Source organism: Martes martes (genome assembly GCF_963455335.1).
Source record: "Martes martes genome assembly, chromosome: 5".
NCBI lineage: Eukaryota > Metazoa > Chordata > Mammalia > Carnivora > Mustelidae > Martes > Martes martes.
The window spans coordinates 126,716,661-126,736,611 of NC_137892.1; the positions used below are offsets into that span (position 1 = coordinate 126,716,661).

Consider the following 19,951-nt stretch of genomic DNA (forward strand, 5'->3'; position numbering starts at 1 on the left):
CTGAGCCGAAGGCAGAGGCTTTAACCCACTGAGCCACCCAGGTGCCCCAGACCCGTATTTAAATACGGAGGAGATAGTGTGGAGTTCAGGCAGTGACTGCGTGGCTCTGGGGAACCCCCAGAGCTGACTGAAGAACATTTTCCAGCAACTATACAGAGCTTCAATCAAATTGAAATCACGCTCAGAATAAAATCATGTATTCATGATGAAAAACAGAGCATCGATTGAAACAAATGCCATGTTCCCAAAGGCTAGGGATTCAGGGACATGGGATGGTAGGAAATCCCGGCAATGCAGGGGCCATTGCGGGAGGGGGAGGATTTTGAGGCAGACCCGGTCCAGAATCGAGAAGTGGTAAGACGGGTCTGCTTCTCCGCTTTGCTGCCTGCCCAACCTTGATAACTGTAAAATCAGACTTTATGAATCCAGGAGGAATAGGTCTTTGGGTTGATGCATGTAATTCTGTCATCTACTAATTCTTACAGTTAGGAAAAAACAAAACAAAGCACATGTGGCCTGGTATTTACTGCAGCACCAGAAGTGTGTATAATAAACCAGGGAGTGAAAGAAGGGATTAATTCTCTAAGGGAAATGGAGAAGACTTTCCAGAGGAGGTGCCCTGGGCACAGAACTTTGACTAGGAATTTGCCAAGTAGAAAGAGTGGAAAGAGCCTTCCCTTCCGTGGGCACACGGTCTGAGCCTGAAGTGCCCAGGCTGCTGGAGGAACTAGTGAGTGAGTGGGAGGGTAGCCGGGGCCATTAAGATGGAGATGGAGAGGGAAACAAGATGTCTGGGTAAGTGCTTACTTGGTGCTTGATAGTGCCAGTTTGTGGAGCCCTTCCTTATTCTCTGTGTACCTGTCATGTATGGTGCTCTCCCAGACCTAGCAAGACATCCGCCACTGTCCCCAGGGGACATGGGGACATTTAAAGATCATCTTGCTGCCTTAGTGCTAGGCCACCCATCTGAGATGCAACTTCTCATTTGACCTTCACAATTTAATCTTTGGCTCCCCCCTACCCCGGTACATGCGATCATTCTCCTTTAAGCAAATATTGCTAAGGCTTTTGTCTTTTTAGTTAGTCCACCTTTCAGCTAAAGATTATATGATTTGTCCAAAGTCTGTGACACAGATTTCTGGTGATTCTGGTCTCTGCCCTCTCTCAAGACCTTGGCACACTGTGGTTTCCTTGTGTACAACATCAGTAGAAGCTTATAGACACACGCTAAGGGGAAATATCCTGCATCCCAGATACACTAGGTCCTTTTGAAAAGAAACAAGTCATCACAGACCCCGTGTGAAAAGACCTGTGAACTGAAGCAGTCTAGACAAGAGACCATGACCTTGGTTGCACACGCGTGTACAATGCCCCCCACTGCCCCCGCCGCCAGCCCATAGTTACAACGCAGACTCACCCTGTTCTATAGTCCATGCTGCAAGTGAGGGCCTAGGGTTGTGTGTCTTTAATGTCCTGGGTTGGAGTGGAAGGGGACGGAGCCTGTGGAAGCTGCTGTGGGTTGGTGAAGGAAAGCACCAGCATGTGGGCTGCCAGACCCTCGCCCAAGGAAACTATCACCTAGGATACATTAGGATAATAAGCATCCCCACGAACGGTTATTTATTTGCATGGTGCCTTTCTTGGAGCAAAATGCATTGAACTGATGCCTCAGAACATCCTCCTCAAGAAAGGAAGTGGCAGATAGTGTTAAAACGTTACTGGTTAATCATGGGGAAACTGAAGCATGGATAGGTTTATGGAGCCTGAACAGAGTCACACAATGCCTTAGTGTCTGGCCTGGGAATGAAGCCTGAGTTTGCCGCTCGCTGTCAGGACTGCCGACGGCATTGTGTTTAGCATTGTACAACACTGAAAGGGGCTTACTCTTAACAATGCGAGAGCTGCTGTAGGAGACAGACACAATGAACTTTGGTACAGTATAGTCTAGAGGCCAAAATGAGTAATTTTAAGTAAATTGACTATGAGATCCAAAGCTTCATTAAGTTTTAAAATGAAAAACAAGTGAAGACTGTACAGTTTTTAGGAACTGACTCAAAAAAACATGAACATTCTTTTCCCGTTTTGAAATAGAATATTTTTAAAAGCCTTATTTTGTTGGCTCAAAATCTGACACAATTCCTGCCAAGCATAGGATTTATTTATTTCAAATAAATATTCAAAGGTTCTGTGATTTATTTCAAAGATTCTGTCTTGTAATGATTGTCAATCTAACCTTTATGCCTTTTATGCTCCAAAATACCTGATTTCCATAGACTGTGTTTTGGGGGGTGGGGAGTGGGGGGAAGGCTTTTGTTTTATTCAGATTTAAGTTTGGGTTCTTCCAGAACAGTTGAAAATACAGAGCCTGGAATTCAGTAAAGAGGCTGGGGGGAGAGGAGAGATGTCCCATAAGGTGTCTTAAACGTCACTGTGGAGAATCTAGAGAGAGGAGATGAAACACACGTGTGGATTACAGCATCACTGCTAAATGGCTTTTCATGTCTAAAATGCCTTTGCGACCTAGAGAAAATTAACAGGTGATCTAGATATTAGTGAGTTTGGCCACAAATGCTTTTACATTCTGGATTTTAAAAAGAGCATGAAGGTGAAATTTGGAATTTCAAAGTGTATTGAGTAATACTGGTATGTGAACAACGTAAACAGGGCAATACAGCAGTCACCTACAATTTTGTTTTGTTTTTAAGATTTGATGGTTTGGACCAGGTTCGTTGTGTCAGTCTCCCTCCGGGAGATGGTCTGAGGGAATTCTGGGAGAGGAGCTGAACAAGAAAGGGACAGTCGGGAGCAGGAATAGGGTCTCTCCCTTTTTCCCCAGTGAAGATCAAAGTAGCCCAATGAAAGAAACCACAGTGTGATTAGTGGTGTTGCCTGACGTAGTTGAACGTGGCAGAACTCTCCCAAGTGAATAGCTGCTAGCCGGTGGTCCTCTATGGGGGAGCACACGTATCTGTGCGTGTACGTGCACGTGCATATATACATCTGCTTCTTCGAAAAACTCACCACCAGTCCAGGAGACTCAGGGATAGAGTTTGCAGAAAGTCCCACTATCAACCAACCTTCATGGGAATCCAGGATATGATGCGTTGGCATCTAGGGTGCTCTTCAGAGTTGTGGTCATTAATCTTGTAGGAGGAGGCATAATGGAACTCAAGTTTAACGCCAAAGAACAGCAACTAACATGAGAGAGCAGGAGGGGTTGCTGTATGCACGCAGACTGAAATAATTAGGGCTCCTCAGGCTTGAAAAGACAGAGCGGAAATAGGATTAGAGTTTAATAAATTTGTGAAGAATATGGATTAGATGATCACAGAATTGTTTACCAGAAGTAGGCAGAGCCTCTTAAAAGCCGAGAAGTGAACTGAGGACAAAAAAAGGTCTATTATACCGGGAAAGTAGACCCCGTACGGCGAAATTACTCTCGAGAACTGAACTAACTTCTGGCATTGAAGGGAAGTGAAAGGGTCAAGGATTACTCTTACTTTGATACTATTTTCTTGAAATATGAGGGGTTCAGGAGAGACTAGATGAAGCTTCCTAGTAGTTTTTACATTTTCTTTTTTCTTCAGTGAAATGTCAGTGTCGTGGGTTCTTCATTCAACATTTATTCATTGAAGGTAGTTCTATGCTATGTCTTCTGCTAAGCCCTGGGGACGCTGGGATGGAGATGGAAAGCGATGGTTTAGTGGTAAATAGGAAACTGTAGTGTCAAATGATGACTTGACAAACGTGCTGTGAGAGCCTGACACAAATTGCTAACATTCTCCAAGGATCAGATCAGGTGCCCCTGGAGAAGGGGCGCTGAAGCTGGGACCTGAAAGCTGGCAAGTTCACTCAGCCAAGAGCTAGGGGAAAAGGGAATGGCATCTGGGAGGGCCTGGTGGTGTAAGAGCGCCTACGTGGCTGGGGGCAGAGTAGAGGGAGGAGTGAATAGAAAGGGATGGGAGAAGAGGCTGGGCAAAGGCAGGAGGGTGGGGTTTGGTGGAACAGATTATGCAGATTTTGGAAGACCCTGGAGATCATAAGGGTTTGGACCCTAGAACAGTGGGAGGTCCCTGAAGGGGGTTAAACAGATAAGATCAGATTTTGTTTTTACAAACCTTCGTGGTGGCTGCCATGGAGAACAGAGAGGGCAGTAGTGAATATACTGGGACCAGCGGGAGAGTGTTGGTGTTGTCCAGGTGATGGTGGCTTGGACTGCAGAGAAGCGGACAAGTTCTAGAGCTGTTTCAGAGGAGGTATGGACTTGCTGACCGACTGGGTGGGAGAAATAGGAGAGAAAACTAGTCAAGCTTGATTTATGAGAGAGCCAGTTAGGCCTCAGATTTTATCTGAATGAGAATTAGCACAGACTTTTTATAGGTCTCTTCTCTCAGGATCTCCAGATGATCTAGCAGTCCATAGGTCTCCCTCCCTCTCCCTCTGTTTCTCTCCTGAACGATTGAGGACCTAGATATTTCAGGCTCTGTAAGTCGGCACAGAATTGGCCCCTAATAAATGAATGTAAAGTAGGCAGAAAGATCCTTAACTACCTAATTTCTGGTCTCCTAAATCTCCCTCCCTTTAATAACTCTTGGAGAGCAAATAGGTTCTTGCCATGCCCAGACTGCACAACGGTTCATAGCACCCTGAGGTCAGTTGACCTGAAAGAGAATTTGGCATGGTTCAAGATGGCAGTGGTATATACAGGGACTCCATTGAATGATGTGTGAAGGCTTTTTATTTTCAAATACCAGAGTTGAAAGGCGAATACAAAGAATTTTGCTGGGACTCTCCATTTCACTGGTCATTAACATTGTATCGTGTTGGCCTTATACACTCCTCACCATATAGAGCTGAGGATAGACACAGATTTAGAAATTTTCTTAAAAAAAAAAAAAAAGAAAAGAAAAATTTTCTTAACCTATTAGTCATGGACATCAAGACCCTTCATCTCTAAATACTTGATTAGTGTGTGTTTTCTCAGAACAAGGATTTTCCTTTTACAAAGCACAGTACAGTGATTAAATTCAGGAAACGTGACCGCAGGCAACAGTGTTGTCTATTATGTGTCTCCAGTCAGCCCGCACCTGTTGTCCAAATGTCACTTCAGCCATTTTCCTCCGCCTGTTGCTCTGGTCCAATTCAGAAGGCATTGCATTTGGTTATCCTGTTTCTAGTCTTCTCTAACCTAGAACAGTTCCTCAGCATTTCTTTGACATTTAAGACACTGAGATTTTAGAGAATGGGCCAGCTATCTTGTGGAATGCTCCTCAGAGTGTCTTGTGCTTAGATTCCGGCTGTGCATTTTTGGTGGGAAAGCTGAGCAAGGATGCCGTGCCCCTCGCAGGGTCCCTGTTGGCAGCAGGAGGGGAGCCGTGAGGTCCACATAGGTCTTGTTCCTGGGAATGGTAACTTTGATCACTTGATTAGGTGGTGTCTTCTGGGTTTCTCCATCCTGAAGTTACCTTTCCAACTTATAATGAATAGGTTATTTAATTACTTCTTCATACTTAGTCATTATAAATGTTACTAAGTTTTGTGTCCAGTCTTATTTAAAAGAGCCCCATTTCCCCCCTCTCTTGGCAGTGTTTTAGAGCACTCTGCTGCAAGGGACCACCGCCCGCACGACCCGAATATGACCTGGTTTGCATAGGCCTCACGGGCTCTGGCAAGACCAGTCTGTTGTCAAAGCTCTGCAGTGAAAGTCCCGAGAACGTCGTGTCGACCACAGGTGGGTACTGTGCAGGGTTCTACCGCTTTCTCTTTCTTACCCCTAAAATGTTCTAGGTTCTTAGGCTGTTTGCGGAACCCCTCCCTTCTATTTGTGGTTAATGTTTCAGTCAGTGTATTTATGTTTGGGTGTTCTCTTTCTCAAAATAGAGTGCGGAGGGTTTAGTGGCATTAAATATCTGTACCCTCTATCTCTCTAATTGGATATTTCAGCGCCACTGGATAAGTCAGGCTCAGGAGAATATTAGTACAAACTAATGGTGAAACCTGGAGTTCTAGTACTGTAACAAAATAGCTTCGTCTCAGGCTCTCTGAGCACTAGTCTCCCTAGAGGAGCCACTCTGGCCTACTTGTGTTGGTCGTACACTCCCTCAACAGTTCAGCTGATGGGCTGAATCTTCTTTCCTCAGCGCTCCCGTCTGGAGGAGAGTCAGTGCAGGAACCATTGACCAGGTTATGTTGTTTCCAGATGTGGCCGAGAAGTCAGTCTAGGCAGTGGTTCTCAATCAGGAGAGACTTCGTGTTGTCACAACTAGGGGAGGCGGATACTGGCTTCTGTTTGGCGGATGCCAGGGACACCGCCAGACATCCCACAGTGAGCAAGAGAGGCCGTCACCACAAGGAAGAGGGAGTGAGAGCGCACTTAGTGGCTCATTGGGTTTGGAAGGTGAGCATGAACGAAGCCGGAGATGGCTCCAGTCCTGCTTTAGGTGATAGGTGGGTGATGGAATCATTAACTAGGATTTCCTATCAAGTAGAAAAAGTACTGATGACCAAGAAGAGCCTTACCGCAGTTAGGATCAGGATTTGCCATCAAGTAAGTTGGGTTTTTAGAGCTCTTCAGATTTTAGAATTGTAGATGAGAAACTGTGGACTTGGAAAACAATAGAGACATAGCGTCATTGAAGGATGAAGAAAAGAATAAGGTGTTCATGATAATTGGTGAAACAACAGAGGGTGAGCAGAGCTCAAAACGGACTTTTCATGTGAAGCCATTTCTAGTTTCCTTTTCCCTAAGACAGAACTGAGCACTCCCTTCTCTCCCACTCTACATCGTCCATATTTCTGTCATTGAATGCCTACTACACTGCTGTCTACATTTCTGTCCCTCAACCTGGGATGTAAGCTTCTAAGGGCGCAGAAATAGCACGGACCTAGTAGCATAGAGTTTGGGCATAGCTCCAGATTTTTTTGAGTGCATAAGAGGCAATAGTAACTTGAATTCTGTTTTTGCATAAAGTGTCATACTTCTGTGAGCCTTATAATGCCCTTACATGGCAAGTAAGATCTCCCCTCCCCACCCCCTCACCCCAGATTCTGTCTTTAAGTCATCTGAGGCTCAAAGGTATGGTGACGTGGCTATTGTTACACAGCTTGTGATAGAGGTACGGGACCAGTTCAAGTCCAAGTGAAGTTTAGTGGTACCTAAGACTTAGGATTTGTGATGAGAATAGTATTTGCTGATTGCTGGTTAAGTTGTGGATTTCTTTGGAGAAACGGGTTATGAAATGATACAAGCCTTACTAACTTAGTAATTCTTTTCAAATAAAATACCTTTCCTTACAATGTGTGAAAGTAATAAAAAATGTACTCTTTTTCACTTACTAGAGGTATAAATCAGAAACACTATTGCTAGAAAAGGCAGTTTTGAATTGTAATATAAAAATAATTATTTGTAAATAATACTGTAATTATTTGTAAATTGTAAGTTTCAGATCTTTATTAAATTTTTAATGTGTTCCTTTACTGGAACTAATAGTATCATTGTGTGCTAGTTGATTTTTCTGTTGTGTTAGAAGTTAAGTTGCCTGACATTTTGGATATCAAGCGTCTGTGAGTTGACATTATCCTGAACCAGGCACAGTGACTTTCTGGAGGCCTTTTTGAAGGTCTCTGACCGCAAGAAGTTTACAGTCAGGTTAGAAAGATAAGTTTTCAGGGCGCCTGGGTGACTCAGTGGGTTAAAGCCTCTGCCTTCAGCTCAGGTCATGATCTCAGGGTCCTGGGATGGAGCCCCGCGTGGGGCTCTCTGCTCAGCGGGGAACCTGCTTCCCTTCCTCTCTCTCTCTGCCTGCCTCTCTGCCTACTTGTGATTTCTGTCTGTCAAATAAATAAATAAAATCTTAAAAAAAAAAAAAAGACTCCTTAAAAAAAAAAGAAAGATAAGTTTTCTTTTCTCTTCTTTTTTTTTTTTTTAAGATTTTATTTATTATTTGACAGAGAAAGAGAGAGAGAGAGAAAGATCACAAGTAGGCAGAGAGGCAGGGAGAGAAAGAGGGGGAAGTGGGCTCCCTGCTGAGCAGAGAGCCTGATGCGGAACTCGATCCCAGGACCTGAGATCATGACCTGAGCTGAAGGCAGAGGCTTAACCCACTGAGCCACCTGGGCTCCCCGAAAGATAAGTTTTCTAGTGACAAACAGTTGATACTTGTTGCATGTTTAATATTAATATATGACAGATGCTAGGATAGCATGATATGTGCTGTACTTGATGATAAACATGAGAAAGCTAAAAAGGGCCATTTCTGATGTGAGGAGTCGAAGAAGGCATAGAGGATGTTACATTTGGGAAGGGCCTCGTGATGACGAGTACCTGAGCAGAGGGGAATGGAGTGAGGAGAGGAGGGACTAGGAAGCATTCAGAGAACAGAGATCTTATGGGGTTGAGGCCAGGGATACAGAGGTTAGGGTGTGTTGTGACCTGACACTGAAGGAGCTTCTGAGAGAGGCCTGCAGCATGGAGAGCAGATCCAGTAGTGACTGTAATTGTGGGGATGGAAGGTTAGGGGCAGGTACGATAGATTCCGTAACAGTGACAGTCGCATTGCATCATATAGAGGAAGGGAAGAGGTAAGAGTCAAGTGGGCCTTAAGTTTCTAGCCTAGTGATTGAGTGAATTATAAAAAGTAGGGAGAACATGACAGGCAATTTGAAGATAAATGATGAATTTGGCTTTGGACATGCTAATTTTGAGGTATTGGCAGTACTTTCAACAGTGATTCAAATGCCAACAGACAAGCTAACTAGAGAAAGTTTGGATCTGGATTTGAGAGACAACTGAATTGTGGGTTTGGAGATGGTTGAGGGATGATGGGTGGTAGAAGGAAGAAGGGTGCTAAGTAAGCCACAACTGTGTTTCATTCCTTCTTCCTGTGTTAGTTGAATATCTATTACATGACTGCCACTGATTAGGCACTGAGCATGCATTAACAGACAGACATTGGAGCTTACATTCTAGCATCTGCATTAGGCAGGGAATCTAAGCCAGGCTGTTCTCTATGGTATCATACAGTCAAATACGAATAAGAGGCCAAAAGAACCAGAGTTAAATAATCATCAGTCTTAAGTCTGAGAAAGGGCTATAGGGTGTGGTGACATTACGGTCATTAGTGAACGATTTCAGCGCAGTGTATTAGAGTCAAAACCAGCCTGAGTGATGAGGGAGTAGTGCACAAGCAGAGGAAATGACAGTATATAAACTGTCCTTTTCACTCTTTGGCCCTTTAGCTAAGACTGCACATAGACTACTCTTTCAAGAAGTCAGACAGCAGTAGAGGAAACAGTGTCCTGGAAATCTGTTTTTACAAGGATAGGTGCTATGGGGGCATGCTAGTTGGGGAGGGGGTTGGGGGGGCAGACAAAATAGGACCCCGATTTCAAGAACACGAATACGAAACAACAAAGCTTGGTCATCCCTGAAAGATGAGAAATAAATGAGCTGAGCCCTGGATTTGCCCCAGCTTACTGCCTTGAGTTTCTTGGCCATGGCACACTTCCAGGGGGAACTGAGGTGGGGTTCAGTGGACTCCCTACATTGAGATGGAGCAAGAGTTGAGGAGACCAGGGCAGCTAGGGTTCATGGGACACAGTAATGGAGAGGAAAGACTTGTACAGAGAGAGAACCCTGGAGATCTACAGAGGGTCTCCCTTGAGTATCCAGGGTACCCCGTGGTTAGCCATGTTCACACAAGGCTAAAAGTTGTGGCTGTTCCCACTAGCCAGGTTAGACAAGTCATACTTCACAAGGTACTGGGCAGAGCCCTCAGGAGGGTCTTGCCTTAGTAATCAGCCCAAAGCTGAGCAGTGCTCTAGACTCACCTAGGAGATCGTATGAACAAAACAAAAAGCTCAAACAGTTTCCTACTAACTTTAATGCATCCTAGAACATAGCTATAGGAGATTTACAGAAAACAAAATTACCCAGCACTTAGGGCAGAATTCAAATGTTGGACATTAAAATATTACCAGCCATGAAAAAGGCAGGAAAACATGATTTATAATGAAAAGAAGAATCAGTTGAATCTGACTCAGAAGGGACTCAAAGGAATTTGCAAAGAAAGACTTAGAACTGTTACTATAACTGAATCCTTTCTGTTCATACAGTTAAGTAGAGACATGGAAAATTTTTAAAAGACCCGTATAAAATTTCTGTGCTGAATACTACAATTCTGAGGTGGAAATATGCACCAGATAAGATTCAGGGCAGATTACACCTTGCAGAAGTGAAGAGTAATAACCTTGAAGGCCATTAGTATTAGAGACTATCCAAAGTGTTGAGGGAGGGAGAAGAAAGTGGAAAGTGCAAAGAGCATCATGAACTGTGGGACAATTTTAAGTCCCCAAAGATGGGTCATTGGAGTCCGTGAAGGTAAAGGATGGAGAAAGGGACAGGAAAAAAATATTCGAAGAAATAAGGTCTAAAATGTATTTAAACTTAAAACTTATCAACAAATCCAAGAAGCTCATTAAACTTCAAGAATGAGATAAGAACAAACTACAACAAAGACATATAAAAAAGTTATATAGTAAAGTTTCTCAAAACCAGTGATAAAGTGTGATGATTAATTTTATATTGTCAACCTGGCTGGGCCAAGGTGCTCAGGTATGTGGTCAAATATTATCCTGGGTGTTTGTGTTTTGGGATGAGAATATTTAAATCAGTGGACTTTGAGTGAAGCAGACAGCCCTCTATAATGTGGGTGGGTCCCCTCCAATCAGTTGAAGACCTGAATAGAATGAAAGATGACCACCACTCCACCTGCCAGCAAGGGGGAAATCTGTGTCAGGGTGGCCTTTGGACTTGACCTGAAGCATCAACTGTTTCCTGTTTCTCCAGCCTGCCAGGCCTACCCTATAGATTTTAGACTTTGCCAGCCTCCATAACTGAGTCAACTCCTTAAAATATATATATATATATATTAAGAGACATTATATATATATATATATAATATAAGAGACATTATATATATATATATATATATATATATTGGTCTGTTTCTCTAGAGAACTTTGGATAAAACAAAGAAAATCTTAGAAAGCAGATAATGAATGTTACAAAGGAACCATAGTAAGAGTTGGTCTGTTTCTCTAGAGAACTTTGGATAAAACAAAGAAAATCTTAGAAAGCAGATAATGAATGTTACAAAGGAACCATAGTAAGAGTGACATCAGATTCCAGTGTTTCTCTCTGGAAACAGTGCAAACAAGACCGTGGAGGAGCATCATTAAAATACTAAGGAGAAAAAATTTATCAACCTATACCCAGCAAAAATATCTTGGAAAAAGATAATTAAAGACTTTTCATTATACCTTTTTATTATACTTTTGTTGTACTTTTTCCAGCATTAAAAGAAGTGTTAAAAGAAGTCCTTCAGGCAGAAGAAAATTGATTCCAGATGGGAATCTGGATTTACACAAAGAAATGGAAAGTACAGAAATGGTGACTAGAGGGGTAATTATATAAGATTTAGTTCTTACTTAAATCTCTTTATAATTGTTGTAAAAAATATGGGGTTTATACCATACATAAAGTAAAATGCAGGAGAAATAATGGCACAAAAGACATATTGGATAAAGAAGTATACTATTGTAGGGTTCTTATATGTGGAGTGGTTATAATAACACTTGAAGATACAATAGACTGTGATAAGAGATGTGCTATAACCCTAAAGCAACTACTAAAATAACAGAGTGATAGCCAGTAAGGCAACAAATGAGATAAGATGGAATTACCAAAAATTATCCAAAAAAGGCAGAAAGAAAAAGAACAAGAATAGATGGACTACATAGAAAACAAGTCTTAGGGTGATGCACTCAAACCTAACCATCAAAAAGCAAATTAAATGTAAATGGTCTAGACTCAATCAAGGGACTGAGATTGATAATAGATTAAATAAACAAAACTAAATAACAAATAGGATCCAACTCTATGCTGACTTAAAACAAATCTAGAAAGACACAAATAGGTTGGGAAAAGAAGTACCGTGCTACAAAGGAAAGTTGGCGTGGCTGTGTTCTCAGAAGAGGTAGATATTAGAGCAAATGATAACGTTGGGAATAAAGAAGTTCATTTTATAATGAGATCGTTTGATCAAAAGAACATAGAAGTACAATAAACATTTACATAACTGTTAACAGCTTTAAATACACAAAGTAAAAACTGATGGAACTTTAAAGGGAAATAGACAAACCCACATGTCAGATTTTAATACTCTCAATTGCTGACAACATGTAAGAAGAAAATTAGCCAAGATAGAGTAGACTTGAAAAGTGTTATCAGCCAACTTGACTTGATTAACATTTATAAAACACTCTGACAGTGGAAGGCATTCTTCTCAAGTGCAAGTGGAAAATGAGACCGTATTCGAGGATATACAACAAGTCTCAATAAATTTAAAGAGATTCAAGTCATACTAAACATGTTCTCAAATCACAGTGGAATTGAATTAGAAATCAATATAACAGAGGGATTTCTCAGGAAATCCCCAAATACTTGGGTACCGAGTCACTTCTAAATAACCCATGGATCAAAGAAGAACCCAAAGGGAAATTATAAAGCATTTTTCAGTGAGTGAACATACAACACAGCAGAATTTGTGGGATGCCTCTGAAGCAGGACTTTAGAGGAAACTTACAGCACTAAACACCTGTGTTAGAAAAGAAGAGCCTCAAATCAGTGACCTCAGTATTAAGAATGTATTAAAAACAAAGTAAAGCAGAAGAAAAGAAATACTAAAGACCACAGTAAAGTGGAACTCAATGAAAAAGAAGAACAGAGAAAATAATTGAAACCAAACCCTGGTTCTTTGAGAATATGAATGAATTTTCAATTCTGCTCAAATAGATCAGGAAAAAATATTGAGACACTGATAACAGGAACGAAGAGAGTTACATAAATAGAGATTTTATAAAAATTAAAAAGGTATGGGGCACCTGAGTGGCTCAGTGGGTGAAAGCCTCTGCCTTCGGCTCAGGTCATGATCTCAGGGTCCTGGGATCGAGCCCCTCATCGGGCTCTCTGCTCAGCGGGGAACCTGCTTCTCTCTCTCTCTCTCTCTCTCTCTCCTGCCTGCCTCCCTCTCTGCCTACTCGTGATCTCTTTCTGTCAAATAAATAAAATCTTTAAAAAAAAATTAAAAGGGTAATAGAATATTATAAACCGTGTTATGCCAATAAATTTGGCAATTTAAATGGAAAAATTTCCTTGAAAGACAAACCATCAGAGCTCATTTAAGAAGATATAGAAAATTCAGATCTGTGTTTAATGGAAATGAAGTCATGGTTAAAAAAGAAAACTTGAAATCTAGTCAGCTGCACTGGTAAATTCTATCAAATTTTAATGAAAAAATAATGCCAATGCTGCATAATACCTCCCAGAAAATTGAAGAGGCGGGAAAACTTGTAAGACCAGTAAGTTTTAATGCCAGAACCATACAGAGACATTACAAAAAAACTACATAGCACTACCTCTCGTGAATACAGACGCAAAAAGTATAAATTTAGCAGATCTAGTATATTACAAAGTGGCATTTATCTTAGGAATGCAGGGTTGATTTCACACTTAAAAAAACCACAAAGTTTAATTCATAATATCAAATTTAAAAAATTCCAATACAAACAAAACCCCTCAATTTCTGATAAAACTACAGAATACCAACAAAAGGGAATTTTTACAACTGTTAAAGGGCATCTGTGAAAACCCCTATAGCATTCTTAATGTGAAAGAATTCTTTCCCGCTCAGATCAAAATAAGAAGACGCTTCTCAACACTTTGACTCAACATTGTAGCAGATACTCCAACAGGCATTAGGCGAGAAAAAGAAAAGGCTTTCAGATTGGAAAGGAATAAATAAAGCTATCTTTATTTGCAAATGACACAGTCATCTATGTAGAAAATTCGATGGAATCTACAACTTTATATCTGTGAATTAGAGACTGCAGATGTGAATTAGAGCTGGTAATCTTGGAGATCTGAAAATTTGGAGGATACCTTGATCATTAATGTGGAGAATATTTGTAAGAATAGAAGCAGGAAGAGTGTGATGGACAAACGTCAGCCAAGTATTGAATTCATTCAGCTTGATTACCGGACTCTCTGAAAGTTGATAAATGGAAATGCAGAGGTCCATGTGTAAGCAGATGCCACAACCTCACGTGGGAAATTATTAAGGCTATGGTAACATGGTCCAAAAGCATTATAAGGAACACATGCTTGTCCTGGTTGGCGCTATTAGGGGAAGGAAAAGTTCTGTTGGCTAGCTTAAGGAGGACGGAAAAGTACAAGAAAATGTTGGCGCCTAGAGAAGACTTTCTTAACAAAGCTGAGGTTCCATATGACTCAGTGAAAGGGCTCCATCATGATAAAGGAAGGGCTGGCTTGGGAAAGAGAGGCCTGAGGAGGGGTATAGGAGGGAAGGGGTAGATGCTTTCTGGTTGAGTCTTGTGTATTCACTGTAGCTAATGAAGGTGGGTAAGAGGATGGAGAAAATAATTAGTGATGACAGAGGAAGGGGGGGAAGAAAGGCAGCAGAGAAGAGCCAAACAGGCTGATTTTAAGTTCAGTGGACCCAAAAAACCAGTCCCCACTGGAATTCCAGATAAGCATGACTGGTGTGTTCAGACCTATTTCCTGGTCTTTGTTTGTTTGTTTAGATCAGAGGGTGTGTGTGTGTGTGTGTGTGTGTGTGTGTGTGTGTGTGTAATTGAAGAACAGAGGAGGTGGAAGGAAGGTCCTAAAATAAATGACAAGAGCCTAACAGTAAGAGAAGATAACTGGAGGAAGAAAGGAAGTGAGAAAGCCACCGCTGCATGTGAACATTTAATGTGGAAGACGGAAGAACAGCTGCAGGAGACTGAGGGGAATGACGCACGAAGGAAGAGACCAAGGGCACTAACTCTGTTTTCCAGCAATTCTAAATGTTTATAAACAAGACGATGTTTATAAGGAAAAAAAAAAAAAGGGAAACAATGCTGTTGAGAAATATTTGTAACAAGTATTAGAGTTTATAGCTGGCCCACTTGGATAATTAAATTGTATTTACAAATAGTACCTAGAATGCAATTGATAAATGAATTAAAAGATAATTTCATAAAAAGAATTAATGGCAAAGAAGTAGGTGGGAAAGATTCCACTTGGCCAGAAATTCAACTTGACTAGAGAATAAACCAGAAACATGTTAATTTTATACTCAAATTTACCAGTATTGGTTTTGCTTTCTGATGAGACCCAGTGCTTGGTAAGATTGTGGTAGTATGCATTAGTGGTGGGATTGTGATTGGTATTGTCCTTTTTCTTGAGAAGCAGTTATTCATATAAATTCATATAAATCAAAGATTAACATCTTTCCACCTAGCAATTATGCCACTGAGAATTTACGTATGTAATATCAAAGAAACCATACTCACAAAGTGATTCTTTATAACACTTGTGTAACTAAAACTCTAAACTTCCTATAGCAAGGGAGTTTATTAATTAAATTATAGTACCTCCACTGGAAAGATTATAGATTAGAGAAGAAGTCTTCTGTCGAAAAAAATTTATGTTTGTTTTAAAATTGAACTGTGCCTTTGAATGAAAAGCAAGAAAAGAACATGTAAAAATAGCTCTGCTCTGATATGGCTGAATTATATGTGAAATTTTGTTATTTTAAATTATTTCTTTATAATGCTTTGATAGCAAGCCAATTAAAAGTAAAATATTTGTTGGAAGAGTTAGGAATGGCTGAAAAGAGAATCTACCTTTGAGAATTTGTTTCTTAAAATAAAAGCATAACAAGAAAGAGTATGTCCATCCAATTTTAGCAAGACAGGAGTGTCTTCTCTTTTTTCAGAAGCAAAGGGAGTCCAAACTTTATTGGATGGTTAACTTCAGCAATCTTTTACCTTTGACATAATTTTTAGAAGATACTTAAGTTGTCAAAACTTAAGGGGCCAAGAAACCCTCCTGGGAGTGATTGGAAAGCTTGCACCTTGGTTGAGAAACAGAAGTGATCTCTGTCCTGAGTGAATTCCTTGACTGAAGATGCATGAGGAATTTGTTGATAAAAGGGTTGTTAACCTGTTGATTACACAGAGACACCGAACTGGAGGAATGGAGTTTAAAGGCTTGAGATAATATAGCGGTGTAACCTGGAGAAAGCTTAGCACCTGGAATTGAAAAAGGTTGAAGATCTCTTCTACTGATACTTACTACTACACTTGGAAAACAGTCGAGTGGTAGTTAAAATAGAAAAAGATCATGAAAATTTGAAAGAAATGTGGAAAATGTCCATGAAAAATTGAATGAGGTATTTTTAGAAACTTAAGTATTTGCTTCATATGTGTTAAGTCAACAAGAGAAACAAGTTAGAAAACCCAATTTTGTTATCTGCTAAAGGATTGTTTAATAAATGCCAGTGGATTAAATTTGTTTTTAGGATACCGAAGTCACATTTAGAAGAATCTCACTACACTAGAAGAATTGTCCAAATGTCACAAAATTACCATGGCATAAATCATGCCCTGGTCTAGGTCAAGGCCACCAGATCTGTGGAATGCCTTTGCCTTTAGCAGTTGTTAAAGTGATCCAAGGATTTCAGAAGTACACACTAAGTGTCCATGTGCAAGTGTGCAGACCTGTGTGTTGGCGGGTTGTGGGGGGGTAGTTGGGCTGTAGATCCAAATAAGATACTCATGTGTTCCACACAATGAGTAAAAATAGACCAGCCTCACTCCCCAAACTAATTTTGTTACAATTCCAGGAATGCTTTCCCTGCATAAAAAATATCCCATCCATCTCCTTCATATCACAGGTTTTGCTGAATTTAAGGACTAAAAGACAAAAACTGAAAGTCTATGCAAACAATTATTTCCCCAAAGGGTTACTAAGTCATATATTTATTAAAATTTGTGGGGTTAAATCTTAGGGGAGGTTTCAGTCTTACTAATGTAGCTTAGAGAGGCCAGGAAAAAATGACTGCGTAACTTAGGCTTCAGCCATCAACTTGTTTGAGTGGGGTCTGGGGAGACCTGCCCACAAGGCTTTCAGCCAAATACTAGAGGCCATTGATGATTGACTCCGTTGTTACTGTTATTTCCTCTTTCTTGTTTAATATAAACAATGGAATCCTAATGCTAGAGGAAACCTCAAGGAGCTTATCTAGTCCACTCGTTTTGCAGATGGAAGGGATTCAAGGTCAAGGAAAAATGTGGCTGGTGAGTCTGAGAGCTGTGGCTAGGACTTCAAGGACATCAGCACAGTGACTACCTGTGGAGAGTATCAGAGGTTGCCTGCTTTGCTGACAAGGAAGAGTGTTCAAGCCTAGTATCATGGCCAAGCTGGACCTTTTCTCTCCCCTACTAAGTTCCTGGTTTTGTTAATGCTGATGAAAAAGTACTTTCGAACTCAAGCTATTTTTATTATTTTCCATTAATAAGGCATTGTAGTGTGGCCCCAAGAACACTTAACTTTGGTTCTTCGTATTCCTTTATTTATACAGAGGCAGGATAGTGGATTGTATTTGGACCATCAGTTTCACCAATATTTAGTTCAAAATTGGACAGAGACCTGTGAGTCAGTCAGGTTGTTGGTATCCAGAGGAGGTGTAGAGCTTTGGTGACAAGGCCTGGGGTGAAGTTTTGAAGATAGTACTTAGTAGTCTTGGCAGGGCACCAAGGCCTTCTGGCTTACTTTCCTCCTCGATAGTAGTACTGGTGTTAGGACTGTTCTGAGAGTTAAATCAGGAAATAAATGAAAACCCTTAGCAAAGATCTTTAAAGAAATACTGAGATCATGTTAATGTGTCTCTAACTGGGGATCAGGCCTAAAACAAAGAAACTGATAGGTAATCAATCATCCGTGAAAATTACATAGAAGTTACTGCATACTGAAAGAACATGGATCCTGCCAAATCAGCCTATTTCAAGAACACTGTGGAAGGCTTGCCTGATGAGGTGAAGTTAAAACCACAGCTGAAGGATGAAGAGTTTGCCAGAGGGGCAAAGGGTACTAACGGAGCAGAACGTGCAGGGGCCCTGAGCTGGAAAGGACGTAGCTTGTTTTAGGAACCAAAGATGAAAATGAGAGGAAATGATACAAAATAAACCTGGAAAAGGAAAGAAGAACCAGACCAGGTCGAGCCTCAGCAGGTGTTTTGAACTATAGCCTGAGTAGTGAGAAGCTACCCGAAGGTTTTAGCCGGGGGGAGTGATGTGAATTTCAAGATGATCACTTCTGCTGATGTGTCGAGGTGACTGAGCAGGCCAACAGTAGATGCAAAGCGTTGAGTTAGGAGGCTCTTAAAGGTGTCCAGATGGTGGTGGCAGCTTGGTCAAGGTTATGGAGAGAAGTGGACCTATTTGAGAACTGTTTTGTAGATGGAATCAACAGGCTTTGTTGACTGGAATTAGGAAAGAGGGAAAGGAAATGCTGTGGAAGGCGCCAGATGTGTAGTTTATAATAGTCCTCAAATGTTTTCAGTTCTGTAGGTTTAATTTTTACCACTGCTTTTGTGATGCAGCAGACCTTGAGACCACATGTGATCTTGACTGGGAGAAATTTAAAGCCTCTAGTAGTCAATTGGTGACTGTTCATATTTTGAAATCGTAGTTTTATTTACTAAAACAGATGGGTACCATCTGTTCTCATTTACAGATGAGGAAACTGAGGCATAGAGGGGTTAAGTAACTTGTTCAGTTGATAATGGTAGAGCCAGAATTGGAACCCAGGTTTTCTTGCTTTGGAGCTCATGCTCCCCTGGTGGTTTTTATTCCTCAAAGCATTTTGATGGTTTGACCTTTATATCCCTACTAAATATTAATATTCCCCCCACCCTTTGACTTCATCCAACCCAATGTAAAAGAATAAATAGAGTTGATCTGATAGTCACCCTTCTTGGTTGCCCTTCTGGTGAACTGAAAGTGTGGCTTTAAATTTTAAATCTTCTTAATCCTTGCAAACATTTAGAATGACTAAAAAAAATTTTTTTTAAATCGTTTCTCTTCCATGTGTAGTACATCTTTTCTTATTTTCCGGACTGATTGTGTAGGCTTGGTCCTCTGAACATTCATTACCGCAGCTATACTGTAAAAATATGAAGACAGCAAAATGGAAGACTGTGTATACGTTTGCAGTATAAATCTAGCCACACATGTTCTATTTGGAGAGAAAACATGCGTATTCTGCAGAAACATTTATATGCCCATAAATAACATTGCTAGGTTACTTTGCTTAGCATGAACATTTGAGGACATTTTTGCAGTCAATTTATTATATCTGTGAGGATTAAAGAGGGTAACAATGATATAATCTGCCTGTTGGATTATAAATTTCGAAAGTTGTGTTTTGCATATGGGTGCAGCAATTTCTGAAAGGCTGTTCCTTTCCTTGGGCACCTGCATATTGTCAGCTTTTAAGAATCACAGCAAATTAAATATTGCTGGTGTGCTCCATAACTGTGTCTTTTCCAAAGTTGGGGCCTGTCTCATCTCTCTGGAAAATCCATACTTAAGTTATCCTGAACGTAACCACTGATAGACTACTGAACATTTGCATAGAGCTTTTCGTTTTCAGAATTTCACAATCATTGCCTTTTAAGTCATATGACACCCCTGTGAGGTAGGTAGATACATTCTAGACATCCACGTCTCCTGCAGGCAGATTTCGGTGCCAGCAGAATATTATGATTGGCACTGACTTTCCTTAATTTCCCAGAGGCCAGACACCTGGAGAGGCTTTTCTGCAGGCCCACGTACGTGCCAGTGCTTCAGCCACACGGGGCTGCCTCCTCATTCCTTCTGCTGTCTTACTAAGATTCAGTGCCTGCACACACCATTAACTGTAATGCTGTGGTGACTGTGTCAGTCTGCATACAGCCCACACGGGAGGGCAGTGTTTGGGAAGATCCATAGAGGGCCCAGTGAACATTCACATTGTAGACCACAAATATCGACTCTTCACACTTTC

At 41.0% G+C, this 19,951-nt stretch overlaps 1 protein-coding gene across 2 annotated transcripts in view; it reads left to right on the plus strand.

The window, feature by feature from the left end:
* ARL15 (ARF like GTPase 15) overlaps positions 1–19,951 on the plus strand; it is a 399,856-nt gene that overhangs the window by 133,448 nt on the left and 246,457 nt on the right. For both annotated transcript variants that reach the window (XM_080804763.1, XM_080804764.1), the window contains exon 2: positions 5,587–5,731. In XM_080804763.1, coding sequence (XP_080660889.1) covers positions 5,587–5,731 — 145 coding nt within the window. The remainder of the gene's footprint in view (positions 1–5,586; positions 5,732–19,951) is intronic.